Genomic DNA, 17,762 nt, shown 5'->3' on the forward strand with positions numbered 1-17,762 from the left:
CGCCAGCCACCTTCCTGTCCCGCCTCCCACACCGTCACTTCCGGTCCCACCCTGGCCCCGTGGCGGAAGTGAGGCAGCGCGGGCGGGGGGGGCTGGTGGCCCGGGCGCTGGTTCGGTCGCCATGGAGTAGCCGCAGGGGGGACGGGGCTGAGCCGCGGCTGGAGAGCGCGACGCGGACGGACACACGGCGGGACACGGCCCCCGCAGCTTCCCTTAGGCGCAGGTGAGAGGGGGGCAGCGGCTGCCTCTGGCCTAGCGACAACGGGGACCCGCTCGCCCAGGAGCCGCTCCCGGGCAGGGCCGGCAGCCGGGCCGGGTTTTGTGCAGGGCCAGAGCGCCGGGCCGGGCGGCTAGTCACTCACTCTAAACCTTTGGCTCCGGGGGCGGGGCGGGAGGTGCTGAGCTGCCCTTCACTGTGCCTCTCCCCGCGGGGGCGGAGGACTTGGGGGGTGCAGGCGAGGTGGCGACTGACAGGAGCTCCCTGTGGGGAGGGAGGGGCTGGGGGGACTCTCCCTGCGGACAGCGATACGTGGCTTTGTTGGCAGGACACGGCGGCGAAGAGCACGTGACCCGTTAAAGGGGGTGATTTATTCCCTCTCAACACCCGAAGGGCTCTTGTGCCCATGTGGCTCGTGTGACAGTTCAGGTTGTCCCCGCTCTCTCCCAACCCCCTGCTGGGAGCCTATAATAAATAACTTGGTCTGTTGTCTGTCCACTTGGTAGCTTGCAGGGTTTGGGGTTTTCAGCCTTGCCCTCTGGTACAGAACTCATGATGAAATCAGGATGTGTTTTGCCCTGTTATCATTGGTACTTTCCATGATCCATAATATTTATACTTTTTCAAAAATGTGCTGTGAATTGTTTTTACAAGTAAAGGAAAGCTTGATTGTAAGGAGAATACTGGGAACCACTGGGTATCAAAAATACCTCACTGAGGCCCAGTTTCTCCTGTGCTCCACTGTTGAGCTGGTGGGGAGTAATCTACTCTTTGTAGGGTGCACCACTGTGTGTATCTAGCCAGCTCTGTGGAATGGCACTTATGATAGGGTGGAGATAGGTCTTTCAGCGCTCTTCCCCCTTGCTCACAAGTGGAGTATCAGCCTTGCCCTGGGGGTCACAAACCAGGTAGAGCACTGATACAGCCATGGGGGATGGGTGGCATTGGTTTCACACAAACACCCCCCTACATTACCACAATAGAAAGGAGAATAAACTAGCTCAAAGTGATTACTCAAATGAAAACTGAGGAGGAGTTGGGGGCTTATTTGTTTTGGGTTTATTCTTATTTTCAGTATTCTTAATGTTCCCCTATCTTGTGCCACTTATTCACATGTTGCCTTAGCAAAATTGTAAAGCTCCAGTTCTGCAAGCTGATCTGTGTAGGCAAACACCAGCACGGAGCTCCTGTTGACTGCAATGGGCTTCAATGCAAGCATAAGGGCTCCCCCACACCCACCAATTTATAGGGTCGGGGGCCTGTTTTTGTATGGATATTGTACTCAAATGTCAAACGGGAAGAAGAAAAGTTCTATCTTAAATATTTCTAGAGCTCCCACTCCTTGTTCCCTTGAGTATTATAGTTACTAAGATACTGGAGTTTTCTTGCTTTTTGTATCTTCTACGTTTTAATTTTAAAAGTGTAAAATGCTTTATGCCTTGTGGATGCTTGACATTATTACGTCATTGTCTTGTGATTGTTACTTTTTCTATGTATAGTAGCTCAATTTTAGTCTTGAAAATACTGCTTAAGAAGCTGGTGTTAACTTTCATATTTTATATACCACTGTTTTGACTGTAATTTGTGTTACTGAAATTGTCACTCCCCAATCTACAATAAAGCTCATCTTAAAGAAAATCAGATGCAGCAATTTTGCAAACCAGACTGAAAAGTATACTTTTAATTATCTGTAATACATCCACAATGGTCCTGTCACTAATTTTCTCAACCTCCCCAAGTAAAAATCTCTTATGTACTTGCTCCATGTGGATTGTCTCTCTAGATATATTATTTCAACTGACATTTAATATGGTGTAATTGAAATTGGTAATAAACTATTTTTATAGAACAAAACCCATTTTAGATTTGTCAGATTGTCTACACAAGGATTTATAAAAATATACCAGCAGTATTAACAGACATTAATTTATGAAAACAATCTGCATGCTGAGAGATAAAATTGGCTCACTATCTCTTTTCTCTGCTGACTTAGTCAATGGTTTAACTTTGTGCAGTGCCAAGTTGGGAAGGAGCAGATTTGATTGTGCATACCAGGCCTATTTGTAAATCCTCACTCTTTTTTTAATGATTTTTTGTTAATATCCTCCCTTACTCCCTTCTCCAATCTTTTCAATACAATTACCACATGGAACTGCCACCTCTAGCAGAGAATGCTTCCTCCAGTTTAATTGAAAGCAATTTCATTCATTCTTCCACCTCTCAACAGAGAGACTCTTCCCCAAACTTAAGTATGGATAAGGAATTTGAACATGTAAAGGGGAATATGAACAGGAACTTGTTTACTTCATACTTCCAGTGTAGTCAGGTTTTTAAAGATGCCCCTCCCATGTTGTGACTTCAAACACAAAGACCCTGTGCTAGTGGGTTAATACCAGAAAAAGAAACTGACTGTTCTAGTTTCATTGTCCATGCTGAATGAAATACAAAAGTAAGTAATATAAATGGCAAAAAGTAAACTAGACCTAAATTATTTTAGTTTTAACAAGCTTGAGGTAACACATAAGTATTCGTTTAATATTTAATCCCAGTGTCACAGACTTGTTTTACCTTAGTCCTTTGCCCCCCTATGCCCATTCTGTACCCTGAGATTCTGTGTTGCACATCCTTGGGAGATACAGTTTCTCTGCTTTTGAGCCAAGACCAGTAAATATGTAGTCCTATATGCTGTCCTTCCACAGTGAGAATCCAATAGGGTGCAGCTAAAAAGTTACCAGTATAGCTCTTATGATATTGCTGTAGTAGTAAAGGGTCAAGTTCTGTGGGGTAGTGAGCACTGCCACCCTGTTGATCTCAGCGGGGATAGAGTGTGCTCAGGACCTTGCATGTTTGGGCCCAAATTTACTTGAAGAGGCATTTCAGAAGGGGAGACGCTTAGAAGGGATTAAACTGGAATATATTGTTTCTGCCTATCTGAATGAAATCTTCAGTTACAGAAAAAGCAATATCAGGAAATCAAATACAGTACTATATATTTTTATCTTGGTATCTGCTTGGGGCCCTGATTCTGTAGTCCTTTTGCATGTGGAGCACCCATGCAGAATGGCTATAGAATAAGGTCCTGAAGGACTACAGATACCAGTATCTCTTTATTTCAGGCTGTCCTATGATCCATGAGGCATGGTGTTTTTCCGTACTTATTAGGTAGGCAACTGCTTTTCCTTAGGTTGGGGAGTTTATATATAAGAAATCAGTCTTTATCTTGGCTGACACAACTACAATTTGTATAATTTGTACAAATTGTATAATTACCGTAACTCAATACACAAGGTATATCTATTTTTTATAATAAGTAAATTTCTCTAGCTTATTTTCACTAACCCCTCCAACAGAGCATGAATACTCGACACTTTAATACATAATTACTCTGAAATAATTCTCTACCTCATTCCTTGGTCACTCTATTCCTGTTCAGTAGCTGGTTGAACAGGAAATTTCTGCTTCATTGGCATGGTTCCATATCATGAAGTTCAGTTGCTTCAGATGAAATGTATTTACCAATACTTAACTCTTCATACCTAAGTAATTAAGGCCCTGGTCCTGCAAATGCTTACACACATGCCTAACTTCATGCATGTGGATAGTCCCATTGAAGCCACAGGGGATACTCATGAGCTTAAAGCTAAATGTTTATAGGACTGGTACCTAAGTAGGCAGCGCCCTTCCTTTCTACAACATGTTTTTTCCAACCAGCACAAGTGGGGTGAAGTATTCAGCAGAAATTAAAAAACTGAAAGGGATTACAAATATAACAATATATTTTAACAATAAATATATTTAACAATAAATTTATAAGAATTATAAATTTAGGGAGTATTGTCACCCAGGTGCATGTGGGTTGTTTGTTTGTTTTTTTCCCACAGTACCCTCACTCACAATTCTAACCTCTGAAAACAAATTACTTAAACTTACTTACCTGCAGGTGATCGAAATGAAATGTAACTTGCATGAAACAGCTAAAATTTTTCAATTTAATCCTAGTTACCTCATTCTTAGATATTGTCCCCCGCTTATTTCTATCACTCGTTTTCCATAATTTTGAAAACATCTGCTGTATCACCCCCAAAACATCCTCTCTTCCATTTGGAAAACACAGTGGTACTCTTTAGAGTGGTGGGTGAAATGATACTCCGAATCCATGTAAATATGTCTAAAATGTCAAAGAAGATGGTACGAACTAAACATACTAAACCACCTCATGAGGCTAGTTGGCCAGAAGGTAATGACTTAGTTATTGTAAGAATAATATTGTGGTGACCTAGGTATGTGACCAATAAGGCTATAAATTTAAACAATATGTTTACACACACTTAAATATTCCCTGGTGCACTATTTTTCAAGTTTGTTTCACCTTTGTCTGGTGGAGAAATGAATATTCCTCCATACCCTCTCTTTGAGATGAAGTTGGAGGCTGTCTTAATTTAGAGTTTGTTTTTGGGTGTTCTATGTATGTTAACTGTTACTAGCAATTAATTTCTCCTTGTGTTCCATCTTTCTCTAATTTCTTACTGCAGGTAGGGAACAAGATGTATGTATGTCTCTCTCCCTGTTTCAGTATAAGTTTCTTGTCCTATTCCTCCAATAGCACACCCAGCAGCAAAAAGATATTCGTATTAATGGTTTGAGCTGCTGGACGGTAGTGTTTTCTTGGCGTCTCTGGCAGCAGTTGTTTGTAATTAACTACCTCAGTTAAGTGAGGAAATTATAGTACAGTAATATATAGTACAGGTGAAAATGAACTTTATTGGAAACCAGACTCTTGCATCTCTTAAATTGAATAACCATGCAGAAGCACTAATTCTAAAGCAAAGCATAGAAAAAGCAGTTTCTCCACTTTCCCTGCAGCAGCTGATGAACTCATTAACACATCAGAACAGAAAGTGTTAATAACATCAGCAGTTGTTTCAGGTAAAACTGAATTTTGAGCGTGGGTTTTGGCAGGTACAGTGAGAGAGCGAGAACTCATTTTTAAAATGTCTTCAGTGTAAATATACTTTTATACTGTTGATAATTTGAGATCTTAGGCAGGTTTTCTCTTTTAAGAAAAAAATGAAACTTTACTCTTCCATTTTAAAATATAGATTTCCCATAGCTGGCTTTGTGTTCTGTGTTTTTAATAATATGAACTAATGTAAACTAACCATTTTCAGTACCTTCCATTAACAGAAATGGAAAGAATTGTGATTTTTTTTTTTTCCCCTTCACATTTGTAGGCTAACGTGATAGCATATAGTTGGGACAATGGAGTCCATGCTGAATAAGTTGAAAAGTACCGTTACAAAGGTAACAGCTGATGTCACCAGTGCGGTCATGGGAAATCCTGTTACCAGGGAATTTGATGTTGGCCGACATATTGCCAGTGGTGGCAATGGGCTTGCTTGGAAGATCTTTAATGGAACTAAAAAGTCAACAAAACAGGTGAGATCTCAGGTGAAGGCCTGTGGTTACATTAAAATCATACTTGAGGAATGATAACAATTGCATCTTTTGTTAGGAAAGGTTTAGAAGAACATTTTGTTTGGTAAACTGTTGCTAGTGTTACAACTCGTGAAGTCAAACGAAGGCAGAAAAGGTATCCAAATGTGTTAATTGATTTAAGGTTCCCGCTGCTCATTTAATCACAACAGACTGGCACAATTTAGTTTCTGGGTCAATAGAAATTGAGCAGTAAGAAATGTTAGGCATGAGGTATGTTGACCAAAAGTATGTGGGGGATGGCCTCATGCTAACTGCCTTCACCATGCCTGTTTCAGGTCATTGCTGTTAACCCCTCATTCCTGTAAACACTATATTCACTCAGAGGCGGCAGGTTTGTATAATTTTTGGTGGTGCCCAGAATGGGTCCAAGTCCCGCCCCACCCCCACAGCTGCCTTGTAAGCCGATATATATTTTTTTAAATAATGTAAAAATGGACTGGAAACTGTAAGCATTTAACAGTTTCCCTCTATTGCACAATATCACTATCGTAAGAAAAATTATTTAACTAAGAATATCAATGTTATTAATACTCTTTTGAATACGGAAACAACCAAGCACTCTTCGATCAATAACCCTCAAAATACAATTACAGTGCTTAATAGATGGAATAACTGTTCTATTTCTTTAAATTGCAACAGATGCGGCCGTGGGGGCATGGGGAAAGGCAATATGGATATGGCTGTGGGGGCATGAGCTATGGCACTATGAGTATCTTTCACCTGGTTAATAAGCCACTCCAGACAGGGAATTAAGCTTAGGTACATTTTTCAAGTTTTGATTGGGTCTTCTCACAGTAGAGTCTGCATGATTTGGCTCCAAATGTGGTAAAGTAAACCCTGACTAATGTTTCTGCAAACTATTTTGTCACTGATAAGGCTAAAAGTACACTGCCAGTTCCATGTTACAAGCATTTTATTGCGTGATGATTAGTTGTATTTGACTAGTAGTGACATGATTATCAGTAGTTCATATTTTGGCCAGTCATCACGTCAGCATTCAATCTGATGCTGCAAAACAAAACTAATCAGTGAGGTAAGTACTTTGTGCGTGAAAGGGCTTCCAACAATTATTTTCATATAAGAATAATTTCTTGAAGGATGTCTTTTTCCAGATGTTTGTGAGGAATTATACTCTTTGGTAGACTCCTTCCAAACATTGCTAAGATATACAGTGAAGTGCAAGATCTATTATGGTTATGATATTGCATGCTATCTGTTCATTACTAATCTATTTTATTCCTTTGTTCTGCCAGTCCACCCTTCTGACAACTTGTGAGTGGCTGTTTGTCATCTGTGCCAGTGACATCACTAACTTCCCCAAAATGTTACATGAGTGTCCTGTTTCAAATAGCTCCAATTTTTTTGTAAGCAGTATCAGCATTCCTTTCTTTCCACCACAAATAGGTATTCAGTATTCAAATATAGATTCTTTGGCCATCTGGCTACAGATTTACTTTGCAGCATTTTACATAGTTTAAAATCCTTTGCACAAAACTCTTGAGTTTTCATATGGGAGAAGCAGAACTGATCGAAAGTCTCTTGTTCCCTGGATAAGTGGAAGTAAGGTATATTGTGGAAGTGGGTGAGATAGATAGGATTATGCTTTGAACTGTGTTGGCCTACCTCGGCTCTCAGTTTAAGTCAGTGGGAGTTTGTCTCTTAACACTCAGCGCTCTTGAAAATCTCATCACTGGCGTCTGGAAGGTGAATGCTTTTAGAAATGGTATTGTGGCACTCTAAGTGGAGGAAACTTGTTACTGCCCTCTGGATCTGCTGTCTGTCCTGGTTTACAAGGATGTTTATATTTTAATATTTGATTATCAGGTTTTTGCTTGCTTGGTGTCTGGTTTACACAAATAAATGTGCGAGATAATATATGTACGCATGTATGAATATTTGGGTATATGTATTATGAATTGTCCTATGCAGTACGTACGTACGTACATACATACATACATACATACAAAAAATTATTTAGGCCCCAGCATTTTTTTTGTTTTTGTTCAGTCCATTTTGGGATTTGTTGTTTACTTACTCCATATTGCCTTGAACATCTTTTTCTTTCTCTATCTAATCTAATCTAGTTTTTTCTGGCCTAAGGAAGCACTAGTTCCCTCCTCCTTCTTAAAATGCATTCAGGAAGGCACAGATAGGGATGGGGGCACTTGAGAGAACTTTCTTACCAAACCACCTCCTCCATCTCAAGGGTTAGCAAAATGTGTAATGAGATGATCATCTGGGCACTAGAATCCCTGCTACACTTGGTTTCTGTTCCTCGTTCAGAGAATCCGTTAACTCTCACAGTCTTGTTGGAATCAAAATTTATTTATTTAACTAGTCGAGTGAGGAAGGGAGATTAGTTTCAGAATAATCACAGTTGAATGAGGCTATTACTAAAACAATCTGGAAGGAAATGTAATTTAAAAAAGACTCCAGTTTTAAAAAAGACTTGTGAAAGAATGGGAGGATGGGGCATCTCTTTTGGAAAAAGAACAGATGAGTATTGGAATAATAACCTGTGTCTTAAGTAGAGAATTCTCTTTAATTGAGGTTCCAGAAAATCTTAGTAGCGCATCATGTAGTCACATGCTGGGTATGTGTTCAGTTACTGAATGGAATGATTTGCCAAATTATATCTATTACACCCCCAAAAAAGTACATTGATTAAAAGAATATTAGTAAAGTTGCAAAGTCAAGCACTTAAAAGTTAGGAAATGCCAGAATTAAGGTGGCCTGTACAACTGAAATCAGGTCACCATGTGTATATGCATTGTGATACATTCTTTAATTACATTATGGCATACTGTTTTTTCTCACAAGACCCCTGCCTCATTCAGTGCATAGGATGGACAGTTCAGACTTAGAGTAGATAATCAATATTTTTTTCCTCCTCATTGTTCAATATGTGGCCCTAGCCCTTATTCACTGCGTGCTATTCAAACCTTTCTCTGAAGACAGAAATATTAATTTCCTCATAGACTTCTTTGGCACTCATCACGGTCATAGCTGAGTGCTTCATAAAGAGTAAGGAGTTTATTTTCACAGCACCCCTTTGAGATGAGACTGTATAATTATCACCATTTGCAGATCGAGAACTGAGGCACAGTGAGATTAAGGTCAAAAGTATCCACTAATTTTGGATGCCCAATTTGAGGGACCTAGAATCTGATTTTTTTTTTTTTTTTTTCCAGAGTCTTTAGCATTATATAGCATGTTATGTTCAAAGCACAGTCCCACCAACTTCAATTGTGTCCAAGTGCTCAAAACTTCTGCCACTAGATTCTGGGGTGTCAACTCAAACATTGAGAAAATGCGAAACACGCAATTAGTGCCCACTAGTGAAAAGTTTGGTTTAAGTGACCTGCACAGCAACGTATAGGAACTGGCAAAGTCAGTGGTAGAATAACATTTTCTAGGGCAGCATTCAACTGCCCTAACAGTGAGACCATCCTTTCTCTTCCTGCAATCCCTTGTCATTCTCTACATACCTTCCAACTTTCAGAACAAATGAAGCAGGGGTCCCACAGTCAAGACTTCTTCACTACACAGTCCTGATTCATCCTCAGAGAGGGTTCATCCTGTACACTGAATGAGGCAGGGGTCCTGTGGGGGAAGAAAAAATAGCATGTTATCATGTAATTAAAGACTATCATGCATAAGTGTGGGGGTGGGGGCAAATTAGAAGCACTTTATATTCATGGGCAGTCTTAATTCTGGCATTTCCTAACTTTTGAGTGCTTGACTTTGCAACCTTAATTTAGTGTTTTATATGTAATTTCCAAGGTTTTTAAAAAAATAAACTGAAAGAACAAATTCAGTCATGTGGGTCGTCAGCAGGGTTGGGACCTTTAGCTCCACCACACAGACCTCTGCCTCTTGAGCAAAAGGAGTAATTTATAGCAGTAGTAGGTTACTGCTCGGGGAATTCTGTGCCAAAAAAATTAAAAATTCTGTGCACAGTATTTTAAAATTCTGCATAATTTATTTGTCAAAATAACACAAAATAAACATGCCAGTTTCAATTATTTTGGTAATTTATTTCAAAATACCCATCAACAAGTATGTCTGTAGCAATACAGACAACAAAAAAGATTCAGGAAACGTTTTTTGACAAATAGATTCCTTACTAGGCATATTAATAAAGAACTTTGAGTAATAATTCTTTAGACTACAATACAGAAATGTATTTCCTGCACCCCTCAGAAGCAGTACAAAGGCTTGGGGGAGTCTGGGGTAATGGAGGAGCTGAGGGAGAGAGAAATAATTGCTGGGAAGGAGCCTGGGTGTGAACTGGGAGGGTTGTTTTGTATGGGTGGTAGAAGTATGGAACGTTTCGTTGTTTGTTTTTTTGAGCGGGGGGAATGAGGAGATCGATTTGTTAGGGTGCCTTCCCCATGCTGACCCCTAACCTCTCTGAGGTAGGCACATCTGCCAGTGTCCCCATGTGTGTCCCCCATTTAGCCAGCCCCTTCCCCAATCCCCATGTGGCCCTGCACCCCCACTCAGCCACCTCCTCCCCCGTCCCATTTGCGTGCGCCCCTCCAGTAGCCCCATGTATCCCCATGTACCCCACGTATCCCTTGCCTCTTGGCCTGGCCCCATGGGCAGAGCTCTGTGAGGAACGCAGACTTTTCTCTCCCTATTCACAGCTCAGGCTGCTCCCGACTGGGATCGTCTGCTCTCTGTCCTGACACCACAACGGCCCCTGCTCAGGGAAAGGCGTAACTGCAGCACTTCTCATCAAAATGCATTATCTGCTAAGGAAAACAAATTCTGTGTGGCACATGACTTCTGCACGTGCACAATGGCACAGAATTCCCCTAGGAGTCGTTCTCTCTTCTGTGTGGATGACCTCTAGACCAGGGGTTCTCAATATTTATCTTTCTGAGGCCCCCCCAGCATGCTATAAAATCTCCATGGCCCACCAGTGTCACAACAATTGATTTTCTGCATATAAAAGCCAGGGTCAGCATTAGGGGGTAGCAAACAGGCCAATTGCTTGGGGCCCCATGCCACAGGGAGCCTCATGAAGCTAAGCTGGTCAAGCTTCAGCTTCAGTCCCAGGTGGTGGGGCTTAGGGCTTCAGGCCCATGCAGTGGGGCTTCGGCTTTCTGCTCTGGGCCCCAGTGAGTCTGCTGGCCCTGCTTGACAGACCCCCTGAAATCTGCTTGTGGCCCCGCAGGGGGCCCCAGGCCCCTGGTTGAGAACCACTGCTCTAGAGGGGGATAGAAAACTTTGCCATTGGATTTCACACGCATAAGAGAATGGTGAGACTTGGGTTCCATTCCAGGCTTTGGAGGAAGGGTGTGTGCTCCAGTGGGCACAGATTCTTCTGCCCATTCCCCTCAAGTGTCATCTCTTTTGCCCTATCCCTTCCAACCTGTCTATTTCCCAGTCCTGTCTCTTTCCCACACCAGGCTCCTCTTCACTGAGCCAGTCCCACTTTCCACAGGCTTCTCATCCCCACTCCAGTCTTCTTGCCCTATCAATCCCTAGTTTCACCCCTCTGGACTCCTCACAGTTCCTGCACATTGCCCACCCAGTCCTAATTTTCCCTCCTCCCAGCTCTCCATCTGATTGTCTATCTCCCCAGTTAACTCCTCTCTCCCCAAGTTCCCTATCCCCTCTGGCTTCCTGTCCGTTTTCCACCCTGGGCTCCTCATCCACTCTCAGCATTTATCCACCCATCTCTTTGTCCCAGTCTACTTGCCGAGCCAGTTTGAGACTAGAACCCTACTGAGAGGAATTTAATCTACCATCTCCATCCCCTCGTGCCCCCCCACTCCCCGCCTTATCCCAGTCTACTCAGTAGGTCCTGTTCTTGTAATCTCTGCATCTGAATCAAGCAGCTTCCTCCTCCAAACTGCCTGAGACCAGGAGGGAACTCGTTAAGAGCACAGGAGAGAGAGGCTTCCTGTTCTCGGTTCTGGTGCCTGTGCCTGGACCTGAACTTGGACCCAGCAGGGCCTGCAGCAGCCCAGAGCTACAATTGTAGGGAGAATCTTGTATTCTTACCCAGGTTATTGGTGCATTTGGCACATAGTCTTAAATTTTCTTTTCTTTCAAAATATTTTCAGGTCACCTATGGGCTTACTAATATGTCTGTGTGAAGAGAAGCGTTTTCTAGAGGCCTGTGGTTCAGCAAAATATTTTTGCCTAATATTTCCTCTTCTCTACTAGAATATCTGGGGGTTGACTTTGCTTTGAGTCGTTGTGCCAATGCTGTTACGTTATGTCTTCAAAAATCAATTTCCATTATGAAATTTAAAGAACTCTGGACAAAGAGTGCTTCATTTTAAATAAGTAATAAAAACAAATTTAGCACTTTAATGTGCATCCAGACATAAACAAAGCTGTGCTCATGTGCAGTCTGCAATTAATGTGATTATACACCACTTTGTGTAATGAAGGGGTTAGATTAAAATGCAGATTGAAAGCAAAATGCCATAAAGTTCAGGTTTTTTATTTCCACCCCTCCCCCCATGAATCTTTAAAATATTCACAATTGTCTTCGTCTCCATGCTATGGTAGAAACAACGGTTGCAGATCTAAAACTGTAATAGTTTTTATTATTATAAAGAAACTTCCTTATTGGTTTAGGAGAGAACTCCTCTGTGTGCGTTTGGTTTTTGTGTGTGTTTAAGACCGAGAGGGGACATGATAGCAGTTTCAGGTATCTAAAAGGGTGTCATGAGGAGGAGGGTGAAAACTAGTTCACCTTAGCCTCTAAGGATAGAACAAGAAGCAATGGGCTTAAACTGCAGCAAGGGAGGTTTAGGTTGGACATTAGGAAAAAGTTCCTAACTGTCAGGGTGGTTAAACACTGGAATAAACTGCCTAGGGAGGTTGTGGAATCTCCATCTCTGGAGATATTTAAGAGTAGGTTAGATAAATGTCTATCCGGGATGGTCTAGACAGTATTTGGTCCTGCCATGAGGGCAGGGGACTGGACTCGATGACCTCTCGAGGTCCCTTCCAGTCCTAGAATCTATGAATCTATGTTCCTGTAAAGTTGTATAAAGATAAATGTTTTCTATAGAGTTTCAGCAAAGAAATTATGTAAGATTGCAACAAGTAGTGACTTATTTTGACAATCAGAGAATACCCAAAATATTATGGACAATTCCTTCTTCACCTTTTAAAACACATTTGTTGTTACTACTTCAAAATATTAATGCTCAGATAATGTTAAAGGCATCATTAAACAGGCAAAAAAATCCCAGAAATGTTGTACTGGTTTGTGTGGAGATCAAGGTGTCAGTCACTAGTCGTCTTATATATGTTCACACTTGGCTGTGTGCTGGAAAATGGCACACGTCTATTTATTTTATTGTATTTACTTATATTTAAAAATATTGGGTAAAAATCAACATACAAGAAAAGAAAAAACAAATATTTAACACTAGTATTTACAATTTGTTAAAGTGAAGTCCTCAACAAACACTTTGAACAATTTTCAAGACAATTACTTGTCAAATTTCAGTGAAATCTTCCAGAAGAAGAGTATCTGGCATAGAAGCTGAATTTTTATGAAGCAGTTACACAGCAGCCAAAAAAAAATCTTAGAAATTATTATTTTAATGTGTTGGACTGGGTTTCTTTCCATTTACTGCTTGTCTCTTAAAAATTAAGTCATCCTGCAACTACCCTGGGAGATTTAACTTAAAATGACCCTTATAAAATATTTGGCAACTACATTAGAGTCTTTCTGTGGGGACTTAAAACATATCCATCTTCTATTGTAAGTTGTTTTTGCCTTTGCTGCATCACTTCTAGCCTGTAGGCTGCTTTATTACTTTTCCTAATATGGTTATAAGAATAAAAGACAGATTGCCAGTTTTGCTTGACAGTAAATTCTTTAATGCCTTTAATTCTTTTTCTCTGAAGGCTCTCTGGTAAAAGCTGGTCATCTTCCTGGATTATCATTCCCTTTGTTGGTTTTTTTTTCTCCTTTCTTTAAATATCGTTTCACAAGCACCTAAACTGATTACCTTCTCTCTAATGGCTTGCATTCTAGATTAGATAGACATCTTAGTTACTTATTCCAGGCCCATCATTTAAGTATCTGAACTCCTTGGAAACTTCTGAAGCCATTTGTTTTCCCCACTCTGGCCTCTTATTTGTTGCTGGTTGGAAAGAAGATTGGCATTGGTTTTTAACTCTGCCATAATCACTGAAGTTTTTGTGAATTACAGAATTTTATATTAGAGAGAGGAGTCTTCTTTTAAGGAATGATCCATCTCTGTGTCATGGTGTCTATTATTTAGACGTATACTTGACATAACTTGAATTTCCTGTTGCTTATATTTTCTCATTTAATTTTTAATAACCAATTGAAGTCTTTCATTCACCTTTGCTAAATGCAGAAATTCTTATAACAGGAAGAGAAAGTAATATCAAAGAATTGTATTTTTATTTGAGGCCTAGACTGACCATTAAATAAAATTCAGTTTATAATTTCTTTTGTGATTAACTGATGTTATCCCAGTGTCTGACCAAATTTCAGTGAAGTCTGTTATATTTTGCTTACCTACATGTTTATTTAATTGTATAACTGCATAAAATATACCATTCACTTCCTATCCCTAAACTATTGTATAGCAATCATGGTGCCTTTCCAATGGTTATTGCATGTTGGTAGTGGATGAAATTGTCCCTGAATGTATATAGGATATAATCCTTTAAGTTAGGCACTTTATAAATATATAAGATGATAGGCACCTGTTCATTTTTAACTTTTCATTTTGAGTCCACGAAAAGGACTATATGAATAACTTGCTATTATAATTCCAGATTTACCAGCTGCCCACATACCCCTGCCCTTCTCATCACTTATACATTGTGTTCTTTTTAATACAACCTGTCCATATTTCATTTTTACATACAGATAGTTATAGTGTGACATATACAACTGAAAAAAAAAAAAAAAAACCTAAGTTCTGAGCTCAATTAGACTGGACAGTTGCTGGGTAACTGAACCTGTGCTGTGTGATGATTGGAGGTGAGGGGGCTCTATAAGTCAGCGTCTCTGTGTATCTGTGTTCTCATTGATACATCTTGAAGTAAAATAACTACTGTATTTTATATAACAAATTCCCACAGAGTTTAAAACTTCGTCTGAGTAGCCTATTATAAAAATGCAATAAATAAAATAAAATCCACCATTACACATTTTTTCCTGTGTAACACCCCCTCCCCCTCCCGGGAGATGTCTCAAGTACCTCCAGACATATGCATACCGCAGTTTAGGAACCCCTGATTTTTAGAGGAATGTCTTGTGAAGGGGTTAATTGCTTTGATCAGCTATGAGAAACTCAAGTGTCTTTGGTCTTCATTCTGAATCACACTAAGGGTATGTCTACACTACGGGATTAATCCGAATTTACAGAATTCGAATTTTGGAAACAGATTGTATAAAGTCGAATGTATGCGGCCACACTAAGCACATTAATTCGGCGGTGTGCGTCCATGTACCGGGGCTAGCGTCGATTTCCAGAGCGTTGCACTTTGGGTAGCTATCCCATAGTTCCCGCAGTCTCCCCTGCCCATTGGAATTCTGGGTTGAGATCCCAGTGCCTGATGGGGCGAAAAACATTGTCGCAGATGGTTCTGGGTACAGCCTCACCCCTCCCTCCATGAAAGCAACGGCAGACAACCATTTCGCACCTTTTTTCCTGGGTGAACACTGCAGACTTCATACCATGGCAAGCATGGAGCCCGCTCAGCTCAAGACAGCAGTCTTGAACATCGTAAACACCTCGCGCATTCTCGTGCAGTTTATGCTGAACCAGGACCAGAAAAACGAGGCGAGGAGGAGGCGGCGACGGCAGCGCAGCGACAAGAGTGATATGGACATGGACACAGAATTCTCTCAAACCGCGGGCCCCGGTGCTTTGGAGATCATGTTGTTAATGGGGCAGGTTCTATCCGTGGAACGCCGATTCTGGGCCCGGGAAACAAGCACAGACTGGTGGGACCGCATAGTGTTGCAGGTGTGGGACGATTCCCAGTGGCTGCGAAACTTTCGCATGCGTAAGGGCACTTTCATGGAACTTTGTGACTTGCTGTCCCCTGCCCTGAAGCACCAGAATACCAAGATGAGAGCAGCCCTCACAGTTGAGAAGCGAGTGGCAATAGCCCTGTGGAAGCTTGCCACGCCAGACAGCTACCCGTCAGTCGGGAATCAATTTGGAGTGGGCAAATCTACTGTGGGGGCTGCTGTGATGCAAGTAGCCAAAGCAGTCACTGAGCTGCTGCTACAAAAGGTAGTGACTCTGGGAAATGTGCAGGTCATAGTGGATGGCTTTGTTGCAATGGGATTCCCTAACTGTGGTGGGGCGATAGATGGAACCCATATCCCTATCTTGGCACCGGAGCACCAGGGTACCCAATACATAAACCGCAAGGGGTACTTTTCAATGGTGCTGCAAGCACTGGTGGATCACAAGGGACGTTTCACTAACATCAATGTGGGCTGGCCGGGAAGGGTTCATGATGTTCGCGTCTTCAGGAACAGTACTCTGTTTAAACGGCTGCAGCAAGGGACTTACTTCCCGGACCAGAAAATAACTGTTGGGGATGTTGAAATGCCAATAGTTATTCTTGGGGACCCAGGCTACCCCTTAATGCCATGGATCATGAAGCCATACACAGGCAGCCTGGACAGGATTCAGGAGCTGTTCAACTACAGGCTGAGCAAGTGCAGAATGGTGGTAGAATGTGCATTTGGACGGTTAAAAGGTCACTGGAGATCGTTACTGACTCGCTCAGACCTCAGCCAAACCAGTATCCCCATTGTTATTGCTGCTTGCTGTGTGCTCCACAATCTCTGTGAAAGTAAGGGGGAGACCTTTACGGCGGGGTGGGAGGCTGAGGCAAATTGCCTGGCTGCTGATTACGTGCAGCCAGACACCACGGCGATTAGAAGAGCACACCAGGAAGCGATGCGCATCAGAGAAGCTTTGAAAACCAGTTTCATGACTGGCCAGGCTACAGTGTGAAATTTCTGTTTGTTTCTCCTTGATGAAAACCTACCCCCTTTATTGACTCATTCTCTGTAAGGAACCCACCCCCTTCGATCACAGCTTGCTTTCAAAGGAAATAAAGTCACTATCGTTTAAAAATCATTTATTCTGTATTAATTGATTATAGGAGGGAGGGAGGGAGAGAGAGAACCCGGGTGGGGTTTGGGAGGAGGATCAGCGGGAAGGAAAAGGCCATTTAAAAAAAGGTTAAAAAAATGACAGCCTTTTGCTTGGGCTGTCCACTGGGGTGGAATGGGAGGGTGCACGGAGCCTCCCCCCGCGTTCTTACACGTCTGGGTGAGGAGGCTATGGAACATGGTGAGGGGGGTTATACAGGGGCTGTAGTGGCACTCTGTTATCCTGCTGCCATTCCTGAAGCTCCACCAGATGTCGGAGCATGTCTGTTTGCTCACGCAGCAGCCCCAGCATTGCATCCTGCCTCCTCTGATCTTCCTGCTGCCACCTCTCATCTCGAGCATCTCTCCTGTCCTCACGTTGGTCCCTCCTGTCCTCACGTTCACTGGCATCTTTCCTATACTTTGAAACCGTGTCCTTCCACTCATTCAGATGAGCTCTTTCACTGCGGGTGGATTCCATGATTTCCGCGAACATCTCGTCTCGCGTCTTCTTTTTCCGACGCCTTATCTGAGATAGCCTTCGGGACGGAGGAGGGAGGCTTGAAAAATTTGCAGCTGCTGGAGGGAGGGGAAAAAGGAGAGAATTTTTTAAAAAGATACATTTTACAGAACAATGCTTATACTCTTTCACGGTGACCAACACTATTCACGTTACATAGCACATGTGATTTCTGTGCAAGGTCGCTTTTTGCCTCTTAATATTGAGTGCCTGTGGCTTTGCTGCTAGAGATCACAGACGCAGGTCCGGGCAACAGAATTCGGCTTGCATGCGGCCATGGTAAGCCATTGTCTTTCGGCTTCTGCGCCCTCCTTTCCCACATACCAAGAAAAGCCCGTTGAGTGCTGCGGTTTTCCTGTTAACCTTCAGCAGCAGAAAACAAACTAACC

The 17,762-nt window shown here is 42.0% G+C and overlaps 1 protein-coding gene across 1 annotated transcript in view; it reads left to right on the forward strand.

Annotated features, from left to right (window-relative positions):
• The first annotated feature begins 95 nt into the window (after positions 1 to 95).
• Positions 96 to 17,762, forward strand: part of SCYL2 (SCY1 like pseudokinase 2) — a 58,892-nt gene continuing 41,225 nt past the window's right edge. The window contains exons 1-2 of the mRNA XM_024199834.2: positions 96 to 223; positions 5,449 to 5,653. Of these exons, the coding sequence (XP_024055602.2) occupies positions 5,477 to 5,653 (177 nt within the window). The 5' untranslated portion in view covers positions 96 to 223; positions 5,449 to 5,476. The remainder of the gene's footprint in view (positions 224 to 5,448; positions 5,654 to 17,762) is intronic.

The sequence above is a fragment of the Terrapene carolina genome, unplaced genomic scaffold (assembly GCF_002925995.2).
Source record: "Terrapene carolina triunguis isolate 2854851 unplaced genomic scaffold, T_m_triunguis-2.0 Scaffold68, whole genome shotgun sequence".
NCBI lineage: Eukaryota > Metazoa > Chordata > Testudines > Emydidae > Terrapene > Terrapene triunguis.